The 22,493-nt window shown below is 42.8% G+C and overlaps 1 protein-coding gene across 1 annotated transcript in view; it reads right to left on the bottom strand.

Moving 5' to 3' along the window:
* Window positions 1–22,123, bottom strand: part of LOC101849161 (pre-mRNA 3' end processing protein WDR33) — a gene marked incomplete at its 3' end in the record, with an annotated part of 29,364 nt that extends 7,241 nt beyond the window's left edge. Inside the window, 10 exon segments of the mRNA XM_005109076.2 lie at window positions 892–1,081; window positions 1,737–1,891; window positions 2,534–2,660; window positions 10,128–10,225; window positions 13,341–13,492; window positions 14,492–14,587; window positions 15,037–15,141; window positions 15,665–15,733; window positions 16,556–16,970; window positions 21,581–22,123. Coding sequence (XP_005109133.2) covers window positions 892–1,081; window positions 1,737–1,891; window positions 2,534–2,660; window positions 10,128–10,225; window positions 13,341–13,492; window positions 14,492–14,587; window positions 15,037–15,141; window positions 15,665–15,733; window positions 16,556–16,873 — 1,310 coding nt within the window.
* Window positions 22,124–22,493: the final 370 nt, after the last annotated feature.

The following is a 22,493-nucleotide window of genomic DNA, read 5'->3' as shown; positions in this document are numbered from 1 at the left end:
CCATCCACACACCAGAGCACCCGCCACCCATCCACACACCAGAGCACCCGCCATCCATCCACACACCAGAGCACCCGCCATCCATCCACACACCAGAGCACCCGCCATCCATCCACACACCAGAGCACTCGCCATCCATCCACACACCAGAGCACCCGCCAACAAGAAATTCATGAAATGTTTAAAAAGGGGTTATACTGTACTGTTCAACATGAGACTGGGCTGCTCAAATTGCGATTTCAAAACCTTCACAAAAAAAACCTGAATAGGCTAAATGTAAAAAGAATCTTTGAAAGAGCGGGATTTTTAAAAAAAATAATCCTGGTCTGATATTTTCAGAAACAATATGTACTTTATCAAAATGCTCCCCCACAATGTTCATACACAATACAATAAACACTTTATCAAAATGCTCTCCAATATTTTCAGATACAGCACATTAAGGACTTTTCCATGTCCCCTAATTGCACTCAACATAAATAGGTCATATAAGTGCCACGTATTAGAGGCGATACTAGAGAGCGGCGTACAAAGAAAACAAGGAGGAGAGATAAGGACGATAAATGTTCAATAGGAAAGGAGGAGAGACAAGAAAGATGGGCGTTTGATAGAAACAAAAGAGGAGATATAAGGACAATTGATGTTTGATAGGAAAGAAGGAGAGTTTTTTGGGGGGTTTTAGTAAGTGTTTTACAGCACTTGCAACACAATAAGGTCACATAAGTGCCGAAGATTAGAGGTGTTACAAGAGAGTAACAAACATAATAAAAAAGGAGGAGAGATAAGGACTATAGATGTTTGATAGGAAAAAAAAGGAACAAACCCCACCGCAGGTGAAAAGAGGAAGATACATGATGACAAAACCCTTTCCCGAGGACACAAATGTCTTACGTGGCGTGATCGTTGGATCCGGAGGCCAGAATGTGTCCCAGCGGGTGCCAGCCCACGCTCCACACCATCCCCTCGTGGGCCTCCTCGATCCCGCCGATCTCGTGGTCGCAGCCCACCATCCAGAACATGAGCGCACCGTCGGCGCTCCCGCTGACAAACAAACCCTCGTGGACGGGATGCCAGCCGATAGCTGCGGAGAAGCAATTTTTTTTTTTAAATCTTTTGACAGCTTGGTACTTCCGGCTTCAAAACTACACTACACCAACTTTTGTAATAATCGAATCTGAAATCTCAGGCTGAAGAATAATCGTTATTAGCAACATGTTGAGATGGGTCATTATTTTCCCTTTATTTTCATATATGATACATGTGCCTAATTGAACTTAAAAATCTTTAATTTGTCCGAGGGGAGACAAAAATCGAAAACAAAAGTAGGTCCCAGATAGGGGCCACTCCAGTTAGATAATTTAGGACTGTCCCCGTTGTTTTATGCAAGAAAAATTATGAAATTATGCAAACTGAGCCCAACAATGTGAAATTACGCGATTCTGTTAATTTTAACAAAGAATGATAAAGGAAAATAATCAGAAATTATGCAAATACTGATCAAATTTTGCTAAATTATGCGCGTGCATAAAACCACGGGTGCAGTTAGGAGGCGGGTTTCCCATCCTGCCTGTCAGGGCCATCCCGGGCTGAGAGGGATATAACATCCCAGAAGAAAGACTTGAGATAATTGATATAAATTTCTCCCCGCTAGGGAATCGAACTTGGGGTCTCCTGCGTGTGACAGCAAAGAGCCTAACAGCTGCGACATCGCAGACACCGGAGAAGAAAGCACTCACCTGTGGCCTCGCGCTTATGTCCCTTGAACGTCTGCATCTCTTCCTTGAGGTTTCGAACATCAAACAGCTTGAGCAGATGGTCGCGCGACGCTGTCAGCATCCAGTTGCCATTCTTGTGCCACTTGAGATCCATGACCGTGTGCTTGTGGGCGTGTCTGTGGACAGAGGGGTGTGTACGAGGGAATAGATTTGTGGGCGTGTCTGGGGACAAAGGGGTGTGTACAAGGGAATAGATTTGTGGGCGTGTCTGGGGACAGAGGGGTGTACGAGGAAATAGATTTGTGGGCGTGTCTGGGGACAGAGGAGTGTGTACGAGGGAACAGATTTGTGGGCGTGTCTGGGGACAGAGGGGTGTGTATGAAGTAATAGATTTGTGGGCGTGTCTGGGGACAGAGGGGTGTGTATGCGGTAATAGATTTGTGGGCGTGTGAGGGGACATGTGAGGGGATAGATTTGTCGGCATCTCTGGAATCGTTACATTCACAGGAGGGGTGGCACATACAGACGGCACCCTGACCATTCCTTCCAGGATAAGATCGACTGTATATAGATAGATAGATAGACAGATAGACAGATAGATAGACAGACAGACAGATAGACAGACAGATAGATAGACAGATAGATAGACAGACAGATAGATAGACAGATAGACAGATAGACAGATAGACAGATAGACAGATAGATAGATAGATAGATAGATAGATAGATAGATAGATAGATAGATATAGACAGACAAATAGACAGACAAACATAAGACATTAGCGTGAGACAAGAACACACACATAGGCGTGACTCACAGAGTGGCCAGGGCGTCCCCCGTCCGCGGGTCCCACAGTTTGACGGGCTGCTGGTTGTCCTTGCTGCCCGAGGCCAGGAGGGACTTCTGGGGGTGCCAGTCTACACACCGCACGTCTGCTCCGTGGCCTGAGGGAGGTAGGGGGTGGGAAGAAAACAGGGGGGGGGGGAGGGGAGGAGAAAACAGGAGGATGGTTAGAAAAAAGGAAAAAGGGGGGAGGGGGGGGGGGGAGGGAATGGGGGCAACAGGGAGGGAATAAAAGTTTTTTGTTAAATTTGGAATCGTTTAAAACGTAGATTGTTTTATAACTCCCAAGAATTTTTTTATCAACAAAATTCAGATCATTTAGGAGGCAGGCTTCCTACCCTGTCGACTTTCAGGGCCAACCCGGGCTGAGAGAGATACGACATCCCAGCAGATATACCTGAGATACTCGATAAAAGTTTATCCCCCATTCGGGAATGTTGTTGTTGTTGTTGTTGTTAGCGATCCAGTAGCATCTGAGCGTTAACTCTTCTGCATGATGCCATTTGGTAATAGCTGCATGTCTGTTCTAATTGTTGTCTTGAGGAGTAGAGGCAATTAGATGTGTGGGGTAGCTTGGGAAGAAAACATCCCCTTAAGTCAGTTAGTTTTCTACAGAAGAACAGATGATGTTCCACTGTCTCTGAGGGGTAGTCACATAGTGGGCAGGCAGCAGACTGCTTTACTCCAATTCCCATTTGGGAATCAAACTCGGGTCTCCTGCGTGTGACAGCCCAGTACCTAACCATTACACCACAGACAAAGGTTGTGTTTGTCTGAGTAACAAAAAGCACATCGGCACAATAACTGTCATTTATTAAGCTGAGTTTGAGCAAAGAAAAGCACATCGACACAATAACTGTCATTTATTAAGCTGAGTTTGAGCAAAGAAAAGCACATCGACACAATAACTGTCATTTATTAAGCTGAGTTTGAGCAAAGAAAAGCACATCGACACAATAACTGTCATTTATTAAGCTGAGTTTGAGCAAAGAAAAGCACATTGACACAATAACTGTCATTTATTAAGCTGAGTTTGAGCAAAGAAAAGCACATCGACACAATAACTCATTTATTAAGCTGAGTTTGAGCAAAGAAAAGCACATCGACACAATAACTGTCATTTATTAAGCTGAGTTTGAGCAAAGAAAAGCACATTGACACAATAACTGTCATTTATTAAGCTGAGTTTGAGCAAAGAAAAGCACATCGACACAATAAAGGTCATTAAGTGCAGGGGAAAAAGTAAGACAGACAGACAGAAACAACAGAGGGAAAGTAAAGAATGAAGTAGGGCCCCTACCAGTGGCATCCTCCAACCACCCACACAAAGTGTCCTTGTGGAGGAGCAGGAGGAGGGTACAACATTTGCACCACAAGGGCTGGGGATCGAACCCCTTACCAATCATAGGAACCAGACAGAAACACTTGTGATTTCCTGGGGTATACAGCATTAGGTTTTTCATTTGTGCCCCAACCTGTCCCCGTCATTTTAAGCAAGAAAAGTCTGAAATTATGCAAACTGAGCCCAAAAATGTGAAATTATGCGATTCTGTTAATTTTAACACAGAATGATATAGGAAAATAATCAGAAATTATGCAAAAAAATGATCAAATTTTGCTAAATTCTGCGCAGTGCATAAAACCACGGGGACAGCCTTAAGAAACAAGACAGAAACACTTGTGATTTCCTGGGGTAGAGCATTAGGTTTGTCATTTGTGCCCCGCGACATTTTACTAAGTTACACCCACCACACATGTGGACTTAAATCCCGGAGGTGTTTTCCACCGTTTCGCAAAGAGTTTTTTCTACAGTCACCTAAACCTGGCGCACTATCTCTCATTTAGTCATTATAACCCCAAAAGCTTGCCTCCAACTTCTAAATGGCGGGGACAAAGGCTTGGTCATTACACTTACTAAAAAACTTGGTTCAAGAAAAGTTCCGAAAAACAAGCAAAATCTAGCACTAAATAAAACGAAACAGTTGTGACTAGTATCGGCCAGCATCTGACTGATGGGGTTTTAGTTTTAGTAGAGGTTTTACGGCGTTCGCAACTGCATACGGTCATATGAGCGCCAGAAGATTAGAGGTGTTACAAGAGAGTAACAAACATAAAAAAGAAGAAGGGGGAGATACGGACGATAGACATTTGATATGAAAGAAGGAGCAAACCACACCAGAGCACCTGCCAACCACTCACTCTGATGGGGTTTAGAGTGAATCTTACACCCAGTACACACCGTCAATCCAATTTATCTGATTGAATTGGTGCTAGATCTAGTGCTAGCCAGATTTTTCCTTTGTAGATGGGGGGGAAAAGCTACATGTACCATTCTAGCAAAATCCTATGATTATATATGAAATTCAACTACTAACTGTGACTGTGACCTTCAAAATCAAACAAATTTGTTTTTCAAGGTCACAACTCAAATCGGTTGGGTATTGTGTATTGTGCCAAAGTGGCAGCTTCTGCCGCATCCATGTAAGAAATTAGAAAGTCTGGCTGGCCAGTTCATGTGCATCCAATTAGCAGCGTGCGATGGTTGTTAACGGTTACCGAAGTCTGTTCCCCCTCACACAGAAGGTTGGGTCATGGTCAAGGTCTGGACTGGGATCAAGGTCTAGATCGAAGCCAGGGTCAAGGTCTGGAACAGTCAAGGTCAAGGTCGGTTCAGGGTCTGGACCGAAGCCAGGGTCAAGGTCTGGAACACGGTCAGGGTCAAGGTCGGTTCAGGGTCTGGACCGAAGCCATGGTCAAAGTCTGGAGCCAAGTCAGGGTCAAGGTCGGTTCAGGGTCTGACAACATCCTCGCCTTCCTCTTTGGTTCATTCACCGGACACAACCAGACTAGTGTATGACTACAGTACAGGCTAGAGTAGATCCCTTCTTCTTTCACTTTCGTTCCTTTAAATTATTATCATTCCTTCCCTCCTTCTTCCTCTAATTCTTCTGTCCCTTTCTTCCTTTTTCCACATTTCCCTTTTCTCATTCTTCCTCTCTGCCCTTATCTCCTTCCTCTACCATCTATCTTTCTCTTCATCTTTTCCTCTTTCTTTCTCTTACCACAGCTCTCCTTCCTCTACCATCTATCTTTCTCTTCATCTTTCCCTCTTTCTTTCTCTTACCACAGCTCTCCTTCCTCCTTCCCCCCCCCCCACCTTTCTCCTTCATCGTTCTAGTTTTAGAAAGAGTTTTACAGCACTTGCACATCAAATAGGTCATAGAAGTGCTGAAGGATTAGAGGAGTTACTAAAGAGTAGCAAACAAAGAAAAGAAAGAGGAAGAGGAGAGATAAAGAGGATAGATGTTTGAAAGGAAAGAAGGCATGAACCACACCGGTGTTGACACTTAAGCCTACCCGTACGCCCTTGGGTCATTTTGTACCGCCGGAGTTGAAAATTCTTCACATTTTAGAATACTTCTAGTAGGAAGATCTCTTTGAAGTTTTCAGAATTTCTCCCAAAAAATCATTTTAATTTTAACATACTGCTATGCAAAGCGTACGGATCGGATTTTAACGAGTAAAATTCCTCTTTGAAAGTGGTGGCACAGAGTCCCCAACGTCGTATGGATATGATCGTAAAAAACGACGTACGGATAGGGTTAGAATAGAGATCACGACCAGTGTGTCAGTAGTACGGCGAGCAGGGAAAGGAGGGGGGGGGGCATTTATAGACGGTTAGGAGCTCCACTGCTGCAAGCAGGAGACCCAAGTTCAATTCCTGAGGAAGGGGGGAGTTTTTCATTGAGTATCTCAGTCTTTCTGCCGGGATATCGTATTCCTCTCAGCATGGGTCGGTCTCAACAGGCAGGGTTGGAAGGCCGTCTATTAAATGATCTACATTGTGTTGATTGGGGCGTAAAATCACTTGAAAAACTATCCCTCTTCTGTCTCCATCTTGCATTCTTCAAGCTAGTAAACGAAATCCAGCCACAAATATTTTGAAATATAACTGTGGGTGGTTGGCAGGTGCTCTGACTGGTATAGTTTGCTCCCTCTTTCCTGTCAAACATCTATCGGCCTTATTTACCTCTCTTGTAACACCTCTTCTTTTTTTAAAAATAGTAGTACAGGGTTTTGCGGTGCTTGCAACTGCATAAGGTCATATGAGCGCCAAGGGGTGGGTGTCAATAGAGCAGTCTTTACAGGGAATCAGGCTTAGACTGCTCACCTCTCCAGCTTCAACAGCACAAGGTCTGCTTGGACTATCAAGGCACCCCAAAATAGCAGGTCACAAGAGAGTGACAAACATACAAAAGAAGTAGAGGAAAATGACAATAGTAAAGATCAGGAAAGAAAAAGCAGCAGTTCCCTGTAGTAGATCAGGCACAGTTATGAGCGTGACATGAGTCAGCCCATTTACAATTCTACTATGCTTGAACGAGAAATGTCCCCCCTTTGGGAATGGCCTAAAGACACTTCAGTCAGTCGCACTGCCCCTCTAATCCTCGACACTTATAACATTACTGTGTTGAAAGTGCCATAAAACATTTACTAATTTTTAATTATTTTTTTCAAGTAAGGTTTTACGGCGCTCACAACTGCATAAGGTCATATGAGTATAAGCGCCAAGGGGTAAATGTCAACAGAGAAGTCCAAACGAGGAACCAGACTTACTCTGCTTACCTCTCTAGCCTCAACAGCACAAAAGTCTGCTTCGACTATCAAGGCACCCAGGAAATAACAGTTCACAAGTGAGTGACAAACATACAAAAGAAGTAGTACAAAAAAATTAGTTTCCCTCGTGTTGTTCTAGCAAAGGCAAAATTTTTTAGAAAAAGGCCCCCACAGTTTGCTAATTTCCAAAGCTTGAGTGTCCTTGAAAACTGCAACGTTACATCTTTTTTTGTCATTGATCAACATTTTTCAGTAAAACCAACACAAATTTTTTTTCAAATAAACATAAACGGTGTTGAGTCAAAAAAAAAAAAAAAATCATCATAAAAATTGCCCAACAGGCAGAAAACTGCAGGTTTCATTGATTTCAATATTTTGACACACGCCCGATTTCTTCACACAAATCATTCAGTATTTATGTCATTGCCCAGCAAACACACAACGGATTTTACAGTAATCCTGCACACAGGCCCACTGCTCACTACAACTTAAGTAACTTTTGGCCTGTTAATCCACTGAAGCCACGCGACTCGGAGACTTTACATTCCCCGTCCCGTACCCAGCTTTTCCGAAAAAAAGAACTCACTCATTCACAGCCTAGCATGCACATAGTTTTCTTTTCATAGTGTACAAATTGTACAAATAGTACCAAGTGTGTGTCTCGGATGCAAGGCGGAGTGGTGAAAAAGGCACTCATCAAAATAATGAAATCGCAGAAAACAGAATTTTTCTTCCCATTTGGCAATTTTGGTCAAATTTTGAATTTTTGACTCAACCCTTTTTATAATAATAAATAGCATTTGTATAGCGCATATCCCCGCTCAACAGCAGGCTCTATGCGCTTTACACTATATTATTACCCCAGCAGACCATAGAACACTCTGAAACATTCTCAGCTTCCGCGGAAGCATACAGTGCAAGCTGCGGATTTCACGTGCTCAAACACTATCAAACTGACAAGATCTTTCTGTCTATAGCTGGGTACCCATTTCCACCTGGGTGAAGTGAGGAAAATTTGTGCAAAGTGCCTTTCCCAAGGACACAACGTCGGGCCCCTGACGGGATTCGAACCCACAACCTTACGGTTGCGAGTCCGAGAGCCTAACCACTAGGCCACCGACGCCACTATGTTAAAAAAAATTCGCTGTGAGGCAATTACTGAAAAACGTTGATTAAAGGCGCAAACAATGTAAATTTAGTTTTTAAAAACTCTCGAGCTTTGGAAATCTTCGGAAAACTTTGGCGGCAATTTTCTCTTTTATTTTACCTCTGAAAACAGGTGTCCCCCATCTCCTTCAATCTAAAATATCACAACTTCTATGAAAGATAGGCGGAAAGTTTTTTCATCGAAAGCAAGAACACGCTTAAAAATGATACCAATAACTCCATTTTATGCCCAAAAATTGACGAGCGCCTAATTCTACTGCACCATGACACATAAGCGTGAGAAAAAATTTGGGACCACAAAATCTGTTTGCTAGTATTAGTATGTGTTTTCCTATGTGCTTAGACTGTATTTCTCAGCCAATTCTCTTATCACATGATGATATGTTGTGTACAGCTGAGTGATCTCTCCAGAAACAAAACTTAAACTCACTCGCTGCCACACGCAAAGCATTTCGGGAAAAATCAACAGACTGGTTACTGCCATTTGTAACCAAAACCCATCGGTTTTTGAGTTTTCCATCATTTTTCTTCTACAATTACCCCATATTTCTGGGCTAGTTTTTTAGGGTACGTAACTGTTGTCCTTTCTATTTCAAAGTCGATTGAGAATTGTTCGAGTTACATCCCTTGATCATTGATCCAAAATAGGGGGGCGGGGGGGGGTTGGCACGATGACGAACAAAATTCACAACATATTCGAACTGATGGACCCATAATAAGCCAATGGGCTAGTCGGATTAAGACTTTTCGGAAACCATTCCATTCCAGAGTACTGAAGAAGATGACAGCGATGCTGACCTAAGCTGTCCCCGTGGTTTTATGCACCCCGCATAAGTTAGAAAAGTTTTATCATTTTTTTCATAATTTCTGATTATTTTCCTTTAGCATTCTTTGTTGAAATTAACAGAATCGCATAATTTCACATTTTCGGGCTCGGTTTGCATAATTTCAGAATTTTTCTTGAATAAAACGACAGGGACAGCCTAAGTTATGAATGTTCAGAGTTTAGTAGAGGCAAGAGGCAGGCTGAACAAATAACATTTTTGACGAGAGCCTGGATTTCACAGCGATGACATTAATTTAATTTCTTTTGCATTGTGGCACGTTTTCTTCCCTTCTTGCATGCTGGGTGGTGGAAAAATTTGGTCATAACGATTTTTCGAAAGGAGCCAAAAGGCCCGTCACTCTTCAGATGAAGATGTTGAGCCACAAAGTGCCTGGAACTGAGTGAGTTACCAAACCTGTGCCAAGTGATGATGACTGCGTGTGGGAGAGGCCAAAAACTAGCTCAGAGGACCATCTTTTCTTGTGTTGCTTAAGGACAGGTCCCTCTTTTTAATTTTCTGGTTTTAATTTACGAATCTGAAAATTCTGAAAAATAAATTCTCCTGACTGTCAAAAGTTATCAGTAGCCTCAAAGTGTGCAGAAAATGTTCTGCTTCAAGCTCATTCTAGATATCCAAGACAGTGTACACTTAGCAAACGCCCCTTGGTTTCTTCACTAGATTCCAGAAAAAAACGGCAGCTAGTATGCAACCTATCGATGTCATACTTGCGATAGATAGTTGCGCTCTACAAATAACTTTTAAAATTAAAATTGTTCATTTCCGAGAAATTTCAGAGGATGGTCTCGGAACCGACCCCCCCCCCCCAAATAATAAGCATGGTCAGTGAGTGAGTTAATTCAGTAACTCCCCAACAACCATGCCGAGATCAAGCAATCTATGCTGCGCACCACACAAATCAGTCATGGGAGGGAAGATCTCGGTGAAGAAAAATCATACCTCGTAGAATTTTCTCTTCAAAACACCTCATAAAATCCCAAATGCGAACAGTCCCATCGTCAGAGCATGAGGCAAATTTTGAGTCCGTTGGACAAAAACTGGGAGGGAAGAAACAAAAGCACAAACACATTTTATCGGCTTCTGAAAAGAAATTTATTGATTACACATATTAAATTGCATTCAAGTCGTGTACATTGTCAGTTGTAGAAAAAAATAAAAGTCAAAAGACTACTATAAAAACTGTAATAACATACACGTAAGCCAAAAGACTTCACTTATAACAATAACATACGCGTAAGCCAAAAGACTTGACTTATAACAATAACATACAGGTCAAAAGACTTCTATAACAATAACATACAAGTCAAAAGACTTCTATAACGTTCAAGTCAAAAGACTTGCTCTGTGAAAGAACACGGGCAAATATATGGCACTGGGACAAGCAGGGATATATTAGACATGACATGAAATATCCTTCCAACAGTCTCTCCAACGGCCACCGCAACAATCTCACACACTCGGACTCTGAAACCTCCTGCATTCTTACAGAAACTGCCACTGAATCGGGTTTTTTTTCATTCTCCGTGTATTTTATTCAAGCAGCGAGGCGGAGGAAAAAAGGGGCCGAGGAAAAGGCTTGACTCCAAGCAAGAGCCACCAGAAGCGTTTCACTTCCCAGCAGACACAAGCGCTGGAGCTTCTGATAACAATAAAACACAGACCAGCACACACATACAGACAGACCAGCAGACACACGGACAAGCTTCTCTCTACAATTAACAGGGCTGGGCAGCCTGACATTCAGGCCAGTTCCAGCCTGGTGTCTGACCAAAAGAGGGTTGAAGTAACATGAAGCTCTCCGCCCAACCTGAACTCGGGCGTAACGACTTCCATCCGATCTAACGAGAGTTACCATCGGGTCTAATGTCCCTCTACCTTTTTATTATACCGAACATCCCTTTAAGGCCCTCTACGTATTACAATGTCCGGCCTAAAGGCCCTCTATTATAACATCAGGACTGCTATTTTCAAATGATTCAAAGTCCTTCCAGTGACATTTCATTTTTTTTCCAGCCCAGTGAGGTAACAGGCCTTCTCTCAGCTTCGGTGTGGGCTAATTGGCCAGAAAGCTTGAACACCCACACTCCCTGAGACCTCCAGTTTTCTACAGCTTTTTTAAAAAGTAGCTCTAGTCATTTCTTCAACCTCATCAACACAATTTAGATTTAGAAATATATAGATCATTGACAAAGTGTGCTACCGACCCTTACAACAGCTTCACACAACTGGGGAACCACCAGAGTACTACACTGTTTCCTCTGGACAAGTTTCCATTCACTTGCTATTCTTCAGCGCCCACTTGGTGAACAACCGAATTCATGGGCATCTTTTTTTTTTTTTTTTTTTTACTGATCTTTATTTGGACCGTAGAGTGTGTATAGAACTACGGTACTAAAGAAATTTGTATTTAAAAAAAATTAAAACTTACTGCGACAAAGAGAATATTACGCGCAACAACAGAGAGGAACAACACTAGTCACTGAATACTACTTGCAACAACTGGAAGGGGCAACAAAGAGGGAATGATTGTTACAAGTTACAACTGAAAATGAAAGAGGTGACAACGAGAGAACGTTACGTGTTGTAACAACTGAAAAGGGAAACGGAGAGATTTCGTTTGAATGTGACAAGTAACAACTGAAAGTGAAAGGGGAGACAAAGAGAGGATGTTGCTTGTAACAAGTTCAACTGAAAGGAGCAAAAGAGACAGGTAGTTTGAATATTACGCGTAACAACTGAAAGGGGCAACAGCGAGAAAAAAGTTTTTTTTAATTCTGTTTTTCATGTTAATGTTTTACGCCCCCGTCAACACAATTGAAATCATTTAGGAGACGGGCTTCTCATCCTGCCCGTCAAGGTCAATCTGGGCACAGAGAGGTACAACATCTTAGCAGAAAGGCCAAGATACTTGATAAAACTCCTCCCCACCCGGGAATCAAACGTGGGTCACTCCCGTTTTACACACGCACACACACGACAAGACCCCTTGGAATGTCTCTGCCTTTTTAAAGGCATGTACGCACGCACACAAACATACATGCATGCGTGCGCATGCGCGCACACAAACACAGGACAAGACCTTAACCTACAAGGTGTCTCTGCCTTAATGACACGTATACACACATAACCACACACCCATGCGCATATGCAGGTACACACACACACACACAGTACAAGACATAAACCTACAGGTGTCTCTGCCTTTATGGCATTGACAGCCTTATCTTTATTCCATTTCCCACAAAAATAATCAATGGTACCGTAGAAACTTTATTGATGTGTATTTTAAAAAGTGAGGCACGAATAGTAGTACAAAGATCTATACTATGTCTATAGTAAACTGACCGTAGAAACTTTATTGACCTTTATAAAAAGTGAGGTAAGTATAGTAAATAGCACAAAGAATCTATGTCTATAGTAAACTGACTAAACTTACAGCACAGAGATCGACGGACGTACACGGTACAGAAAAGTGACAGCCTTACAGTAAAGCCATTTGACGTGTTAAGTTAGCTAAAAGCTAAATAGAGGAAACTTCCACCTTTATGGTTTTGATTTCCTGAACATTTTATTCTAAGCACTTGGTCAAGAACAAGATATGTAGGTAGGTGTATGTATGTAGGTAGGTAGGTAGGTAGGTAGGTAGGTAGGTAGGTAGGTAGGTAAGTAGGTTGGGTGGTGGATGGGTAGGTAGGTATGTAGGTAGGTGAGTGTACAGTTCAAGAGTCCAAGAGGTTTCCACCTTTATGGTTTCACCGCCTTGTCAATATTTATTGCGCTCATCAACAACAAACATGGAGGAGGAAGGCTTGGAATAAACAACAATCTTCTTGCACCACTACCTGTTCCACATGTCTTACTGGGGACTAATAATGCTCCCCTTTCCCCACAAAAAATGTCTATTTCTTTAGCCCTTTCCCCCGGCTCTTCCCCCATAAAGATGGTTTCTTCAGCAGGCAAATAGTTCTGACAACTTTGATAGGACTTTTTACATTGTGCCTTTTCAATGTAATGTAACAACTGCGTTTGTGCGTGTCTGTACATGTATCTACATGTGTGTCTGTGTCTACATGTGTGTGTGTGTGGTTATGCGTCTACACGTGTGAGTGTGTAGGTGTGTCCGTGTGTATGGGTGCGGTTCCCCCATCCCACCTGATGCCCCGGATGGGTTCCTTGTGGGCCTGGTACATCTTGACGTTGTTCATGTTGGACTGCCAGTACTTGATGTAGCCCGCGTGGTCCGCCGTCACCATCCAGGCGTCCGAGTGGCTCCACCGCATGGCACGCACTGCTGTCTCATGAGCCTGGGGGGGGGGGAGATAGAGGGTGTGAGAGAGATGGTGTGGTGTGAAAGAGATAGAGGGTGTGAGAGAGATAGAGGGCGTGAGACAAAGGGAGAGAGGGCGTGAAAGAGATAGAGGGCGTGAGACGAAGGGAGAGAGGGTATGAGAGAGATAGAGGGTGAGAGAGAGATAGAGGGTGTGAGACAATGGGAGAGAGGGAGATGGTGTGAGAGAGATGGTGTAAGAGAGAAGGTGTGAGAGAGATGGTGTGAGAGAGAAGGTGAGAGAGAGAGATGGTGTGAGAGAGATGGTGTGAGAGAGAGAGATGGTGTAAGAGAGGGTGTGAGACAAAGGGAGAGGAGGAGAAGGTGTGAGAGAGAGGGTGAGAGTGTGTGAGAAAGAACATGACAGAGAGGGTGAGTGTGTGTGCGAGAGGCACCCTCCAACCATCCGCACCAGGCTCGGGTGGATTACTTAACCTGCATGTTTACAAGGAGCGTATGTTTACATTGCCCATGAAAAGGGGGAAAGGGAATGTAACCATTTTCGTTTCCTTGATATTTTAGCTTTTAAATTTTAGTAGAGGTTTTATGGCACTCGCGACTGCATAAGGTCATAAGAGCGTCAGAAGATTAGAGGTGTTACGAGAGAGTAACAAACATAAAAAAGAAGAAGGGGAGATAAGGACGATAGATGTTTGATAGGAAAGAAGAAGCAAACCACACCAAAGCACCCGCCAACCACCCACTTACAGCACTTGTTGCACAATTAGGCCGTACAAGTGCCAAGATAAGGTGTTACTAGGGAGCAACATACCTTAAAAAATGGAGGAGGAAGGAGGGCGACAAATATTTCATAGAAAAAAAGGAGCAAACCATACCAGAGCATCCGCCAACCACCCGCTACTGGAAATAGAAGGCACTCTACACACACACACACACACACACACACACACACACACACACACACACACACATCACACACACACACACACCACATCTCTCCTGTGCCAGGCATTACCTGCAGGATGGTCTCAAAGTTGAAGGTCAGGCCGTTCCACAAGGTGAACTCGCCGCTGGAAGCCCCCGTGACCAGACGCCGGCCCTCCGGAGTCCACTGGGGGAACAGACGACAACACAAACTGTTTTACTACACATAAGTTTTAGTAAGCGTTTTACGGCACTTGCAACACAATAAGGTCCTTTAAGTGCCGAAGATTAGATGTGTTACAAGAGAGTAACAAACACAAAATAGAAGGAGGAAAGATAAGGATGATAGATGTTTCATAGGAAAGAAGGAGCAAACAACACCACCAGAGCACCTGTCAACCACCCACTACTACACATAAATAACACAACATTATTGTAAGCCTGCTATAGCCAATATCCTCCTTTTACCGAGATTGTTATATGTGGGGCCCACCGTAGTGAAATATAAAGACAATTTATCGTTATATAATTAATATTAATATAATTATTATTAATACAGTTATTATTATTATTATAACACAAGTAATGAAATATAACAAAGGCACGTCATTATTGTAAATCGTTCAGACAACTCACCGTTAAACAAAATATCGGGCAACGGAATTTGTTGGTGGATGTCCTGACGAAGCGGGTGGTGACTGCATTCATTGGGCGCTCCAACATGGCCGACGGTGGCAGAAGCTGGGGAGGAGAAGAGATCATTTTTTAAATATGTTGGAGGGGTGTTTTTTGTTTGTTGGTTTGTTTGTTGTTGTAGTTTTGTTTTACGCCACTTGCAGCCCAATAAGGTTATATAAGTGCCGAAGATTAGAGGTGATACAAGAGAGTAGCATTCACAAAAAAGAAGAGAGATCAGGACAACGAGATGTTTGATAGGAAAGAAAAAGCAAACCACACCAGAGCACCTGCCAACCACCCGCAGAACTTTTGACCCTGCCTATCAGGGCCAACTAGGGTTGAGAGGCATACAACATCACAGCAGAAAGAATGAGATACTCGATGAAAAATTTTGAGCATCGTGGGAATCAAAACTCGTCTAGTTTTAGTAAGAGTTGTACAGCCCTTGAAACACATTCAAGTGCTGAAGACTAGAGGTGTTATAAGAGAGTGACGTACAAAAAAGAAAGGAGAAATAAGGATGATAGATGTTTGATAGGGAAGAAGGAGCAAACCACAAAGAGGACAAGTTTCCGTCACAACTTACATCGGCAGAGTACAAAGCGTCCGGCTGTATCAGGGGCTGGTCCCGCCTGTCACGTTGCCAGATTCGATTCTGAAGACGACAAAGAAAAAAAAAGACATATTCATCAAAGCCATACAATGTCATTCTATGAGAAAATCAGTGGGTAGAGAAGCACATTGACCCAACAACAGTCAAATATTGAAGAGAGAACACAAAACAGAGAAACATTAGAGGGAAGGGAAACCTAAAAAGGTAGGACAAACCAACCAAATTTCTCGACTGCTGACAAAGAAACTCCAATTCCCCCCCCCCTCAACATTCTATGTACATCTATGTGAACAGACATTTTCCCAGACATTCTTCCACCATCAGACAGGTTGTTTGTTTTCGTAGGTTTTACAGTGCTCCCAGCTGCATAAGGTCATTTTGAGCGTCAAGGGGTGGATGTCAACACAAAAGTCCCAATGGGTAATCTGCTGGCTTACTCTGCTCATAGCCTCAATAGCACGAAGTCTGCTTCAACTATCAAGGCATCTCAGAAATAACAATTAACAAGAAAATGACAAACATACAAAAGAAGTAGAGGAAAATGACGATAGTAAGGATGAGGAAAGAAAGAGCAGCAGTTCCCCCAATGTTGTTCCGGCAGAGTTATGAGCATGACATTGATGATAGATCAGCCCATTTACAATTCTTCTGTGCATAAGAACATGTTAATATCCCCCCTTTGGGAATGGCCTTAAGGCACTTCAGTCAGTAGCACTACCCTGGGGGAGTAGATGGGCTGTACCTCCTACTGACACACAGCAAAGCTATTTATTAATTCGCCCCAAACTCAAAAGGGACGGACACAACAGAGAAGAACATGTCCCAAAACTTCCCACAACAAAACATCACGCGACTGCTGCCCACCTGTAAGTACTTGAGAATAGAGGGGTTGTAGTCCACCGTCTTTCTGTGAATGGCTTTGCGCATGCGCTTGCCGTCGTACATGATCCCCGAGGCGGGGTCGTCGGCGTTCTTGTTCATGGAGAAACGCGGGCGAAACTGATGGGGGGGTCGGTGGAATGACTGTGTGGGGGCGGCTCCGTCCCCGCGGGCCGTGGGATCATGTGACATGCGGGGAGGGGGGAAGCGGTTCTGCGGCTGGAAGTTGGTGGCCTGCGAGCTGCTGGGACTGATGCCCAGCCCTGTGGCCGGCATGGACATGGCCACTGTGGGACCAGCCATGGCGCTCGCTGGTGTCACCAGCTACAGACGTACAATCTCTCGCTCTCTCGTCACAACTATCTGCCGGTCCAGTCAGCACATCCTCAACATTTGTGCCCTGATGAGAAAAAAACGAGAGAACAAAACTAGAATAACAGTGACAGGAGGAATAAAATATGAGGCGCAAGGAGAATAAAAAAAAGAAAACAAAGAGAGATTTGATTACTTATGAGTCATTATCATTATCATTGACACAATGCACAACTTGAATTCCAAATTGAGTGGGGGGGGGGGGTGTGTTTCGTATCGCATTGCACAATTAGAATTAGATCTGGATCTAGATCTATCCCAACCAAAGATAGCACATTTATGTACACTCAGCCCGAAAAGTGTTCGCAGAAGTCCGCACATTGCTTCAGATGGCGCTGGAGTCTTTGTTTTGTAGCTCTCTTTCGTTTCCCCAGAAGAAGAATAGGATATAGGCCAGGGTTGGGTTGATTTAAATCAGTTGATTTTTTTGGTTTAAATCAACTTGATTTTTAAAATAAAAATCAGTGATTTAAATCACTTTTTCTTAAATTTATTTTTATTCAGTTTTTTTACATATTTTAACATTCAGAATTCCTTTCCTTGGTTTCATAAAACAGATATAAGGTTTAGTAGACTAATATAACCATGCTTAAAATTTAAGTCTGCTATCCCCCATTCACTGTATCCCCCATTCACTGTAAAATAATACAGTATTCAATTTACTTTTTTTTCCATAATTGAAATCAGAGCTGGGTTGATTTAACAATCAGTTTATTTTTATTTTAATCAACTTGATTTTTTAAATAAAAATCAGTGATTTAAATCAATTTTTTTTAAATGTATTCGTTTTTTACATTTAAACATTCAGAATTCTTTTCCTTGGTTTTATTTTTAAAACAGATATACGGTTTAGTAGACTAATATAATCATGCTTAAAAGTCTGTTTTCCCCCATGTCACTGTAAAATAATACAGTATTCAATTTACTTTTTTTTCATAATTGAAAAAAATTGAAATCAGGGTTGGGTTGATTTAAATCAGGTCGATTTAAATCAGTTGATTTTTTAAAATTTAAATCAACTTGTTTTTAAAAATAAAACTGTGATTTAAATCACTTTTTTTTTAATGTATTCTGTTTTTACATCTATTCAGAATTCCTTTCCTTGGTTTTATAAAACAGATATAAGGTTTAGCAGACTAATATAATCATGCTTAAAAGTCTGCTTTACCCCCTGTCACTGTAAAATAATACAGTATTCAATTTCCTTTTTTTTCATAATTGAAACTAGCATTCTTTTTCTTTTTAGACAAACACAAGCGTTCACACACACGCACACACTGTAATAAAATGCAAGTTTATCTGTGCATAATACCCCCCCCCCCCCACCTTCCTTTTAGACTGACATTTTCTTCATTTTTAGTCTGTAGCCATAATTCCCTGATATAATAGCAGATTAAGGCTTTCTTTTGCAGTTGCTTATATTAATCATTAGTTAAAATAAAGTTAATAAAGACAATGCATTTTGCACTACAAGAACATACTTTTAGCCACCAAAAAATCCTAAACTGTCGACATTTTTTAAATAAATTTTTTAAAATCAGATTCAAATCCAAAAAATCTGATTTAAATTTTAAAAATCGATTTTTTTAATTTTTATTTTAAAAATCAAAAAAATCACCAACCCTGATATAGGCTAATAAATAGGCACAGTCTGTTAATTTCACTCTCAAAAGTGTTTTTCTCACAAGTAAGGTAACCCTGTTCGCAAAGTCCGCACTTTTTCGAAGAGGGCACCAAATTTTGAGGACACTTTTTTAATTGGCTCAAAGTGAGGAGTGAACTATCTTGTTATAATTATCTTTGTCCGTACGCGATTGTGGGGGGGGGAATGCTAGGCCCAATTAATTTCCATCCTTCTTTCGAAACGCCCTGTGCCAATAATATTTTGTAGCATCCACACACCCTGTGCGAATAAAATTTCATAGTATTCACACACCCTGTACAGATAAAATTTCATAGTATTCACACACCCTGTGCGAATAACATTTCATAGTATTCACACACCCTGTGCGAATAAAATTTCCTAGTATTCACACACTCTGTGCGAATAAAATTTCATAGTATTCGCACACCCTGTGCGAATAAAAAACAGCCTTTGTTTTGCCCGTAAGTTCTCGCGCTAGGCCTACTCCCCTCTCTCTCTCTCTCCACTGCCCACTGACAAAATTGCACGCTTTTAGGCTAACAGTAGTAACACAAGAGCGCTGGAAGAACGTTTGTTCACGGCACAGAATTCTACAATTCTGTATCACAGTGTAGAATTCTGTGGTTCAGGGTGAACGCCATACAGGTTGGCCTAGGCCATAACGGTGAACGCCCGCCGGGTGAGAATAGCCAAAAGGCTCCCCTGCACGGGGTGACAATAGAGGTGGCCCTCTTCTTTATTATTGTGTTTGTAGGGGTGGTCGCTTGTTACGAAAGTCCTTCCGAATTGCCCCTCACAACAAAGAGAAGTCCATGCGTCTGCATGCAACGAACCAATGCAGAGCCTCCGCAACAAAATCAGTGCCCACGCGGACAGGCAAGTCGAACTGGAGAAAGCATGCCCAGAACCTCGTAGCCGAAACTGAACTGGATACGTACCCACATGAGGAGCTGGTTGTTTTACCCCCCACACAACCGTGGAAGGCTGCATCATACAATGTGACTTTTAGCACCGATCTTGTCGTCGACTGCAAGCGTGCTAATGAACCAGCTGTCAGGAAAGCTGCAGCAGAGGCTACAATTCGTTCGCTCCCCCTGCCCGATGTAGAAGTCTGGACTGACGGTTCAGCTAAGCACGGTACTGAGTATGGAAGAAGTGAAATACTGATCAAGACCGGTGATACCGAACTCGACCAACGTGTACCTGCGGGCCGGTATTGTTCCAGCCACAGGGCCGAGCTTGTAGCTCTCGACACAGCGCTTGACATGCTTCTTGTGGCACTTACATACAGCAGGCAGCCTTCCGAACAGTGTACGCATCCATGTATACACTGATTCTAGGTCAGCAGTCATGCGTCTCTCATCAGCCCTACCAACCAATCGGAAAAGGTGGCCTGCTCAATCTGGCAACATCTGCACACCCTCTGTCAACACTCTGAATGTTCCATCCACTTACAGTGGATTCCAGGCCACGCTGGACTGGCTGGGAACAAGGAAGTTGACAGCATCGCCAAAGAAGCAACAACAGCGCTTACCCAGATTGACACGCCAATCGATTTCTCGACAGCTAAAGCCATAATCCACCGATCGACCCGCACAAAGTGGAAAAGAGAGGCGAAACCCAAACTGCCGTTTGCCCAGCCGCCGTCATACCAGCTTGAGGCCTCGCTCAGACGACAGTACCGCCGGCTTCTCTCCCAAATGAGAACTGGTGGAAAATCGCCCAAGCTGAAATCATATCTCCACAAAATTGCGCCAGCGGACAACCCAGATCCATCCTGTCGAGCCTGCAAGGAGGAGGACGAAACTATATGGACCATGTGTTCCTGAGATGTCCCGCCAGCTATCGTGCTAGAACCCGTCTGCTGGGACATTTCAGTAACCCATTTTCAGCACTTTTTAAGGACCCCCGGGCAAGTGTTGAGTTCCTATGTGCTGTCGGCATCGCTGACCGTTTATGAAGCCACAGCACCAGAAGAGAGAGAGAGAGAGAACAAAGACCAGCCACTCTATAGGCCACCTCTATTCTCACCCGGAGTGAGAATAGTGCAGGCGAGTCTTGTGGCTATTCTCACCCGGTGCGCGTTCACCAAATTTTGCGTTCACCCTAAACCATAGAATTCTACACTGTGAGGAAAAATTGTAGAATTCTGTGCCGTGAACAAACGTTCCATTACAACTGTAGCCTACTAAAAGCGTACAATTTTGTCTGTGGGCAGTGGAGAGAGAGAGAGAAAAAGAGAGAGAGGAGTAGCGCGAGAATTTCCGGGCAAAACAAAATGGCGACCCGCGTAGTTCGGCTCGATTCGAAAAGTTAAATAGCCGTAGCATCTTTGTAGACAACCAAATTTATTTACTTTTGTGTTTTAACATCATTTTTTAACTTTGTTTTGGTCAATTTGATCGTCCACACCGATAGACAGTATTCAGAAAGAGACAGAGAGAGAAAGAAGAGGGGAGGAGTTGATCTTGCGAGAACTTCCGGGCGGGTGAGAATAGCCACTTTCCACTCTATACTATACTATTTCTACAGAATGTGATCACATCTTGTAAGACTGGATGAAACGGTACAATGATTGCCCTGACATGATCACACCAAAGTGTGAACACTGCGGTGTGAACTGCTCGACGCATTTGTTTTCCCCAAACTCAAACAACAATGACAGTGAAACACATTGCACTCGCCAGAGCCAGAGTATGATAGTCAGTCTGCCGAGCTCTCGACCTAAACTTACATCACTCACTGGTTGAGTACGGCCTACAAGTTTGCTCCAGATGGAATCATATCGAATTGTCGGTTCAACTCATACTCATGCCATGAGTAAGACAGATCAGACTTCACTTCAGTAACTTTCTCAATCATCAATTCAATGAGAATGAGACATGAGACCAAGTTCACCAAGCATGCCCACAACCATTCTCACTGCTCATCACCATATCAAAGCGTCTGGAAGTATGATCTTACATAGATTACCATCTAGATTTAAGCCTTACCTGGAACCAACAGCAGTCTCGAAATGACAACAACGATTGGGTGAATCAATTGTAACACATTTTTGCATGAAAGTTAATGATCAGTACAACACCAGAGAAAACTGCACAGAGCGTCTCACGGTCTTTTCAACATGGCGGAAAACCGGAAGCTGAAAAGGAAAAGTACAAAGCTCTGAACTCGGCCTTGGCTCGTTAAGCAAACAAATCTACTTAGAAAAAGAGTGCTTTTTAACTTCTTTTTTTTAAGTTATCGATTACATTACAATACATGAAGATCTAGTATATAATTATTTAATTTTTACAGGAAACTAAATGTTTCTAAACATAGTACGACAAGGGCTAATATTAGAATCAGGCCACTGAGAGAGACACCACGGAGATTCTAGGCTTTTCACTAACTAAATCTAGCTGAAATTTTCTACACACTCATGACTAGATCTAGATCTAGAATCTAATACATGTAATACCTGTAGATCTTGTATCATTTTTGGAATAAATCTTAATGAATGTGAAAGTTATTTCCAAAAAGCATTTCAAATCCTGATCCCCGGGCCCCCCACCCCCCACCCCACCCCCTCCGCACGTGCGTGCATGTGTGTTTGAGTTTGATTGAGTAAAAAAAAAAGAATATCGACTCGACATGATTACTGTCATTTCGGGAAAAAGAGTTTTACGGCACTTGCAACACGTAATATTAAGGTCATATAGATCTAAGTGCCGAAGATTGGAGGTGTTATAAGGGAGTAACAAACACAAAAAAGAAGGAGGGAAGATAAGAAAGAAGGACCAAACTACATCAGAGCACCCGCCCCAACCATCAGCACTAAGGAAAAAAGCAAAGACAGAAAAACAGAGGCACAGAGTAAAGGGGCTACAAATAATATAATCTTACACCTGGAAGGGGGGGGGGTCT

The sequence above is a fragment of the Aplysia californica genome, unplaced genomic scaffold (assembly GCF_000002075.1).
Source record: "Aplysia californica isolate F4 #8 unplaced genomic scaffold, AplCal3.0 scaffold00747, whole genome shotgun sequence".
NCBI classification, from domain to species: Eukaryota; Metazoa; Mollusca; class Gastropoda; order Aplysiida; family Aplysiidae; genus Aplysia; species Aplysia californica.
Note: the sequence above shows the minus strand (reverse complement) of the source record. Positions and strands in the feature narration are given on the sequence as shown.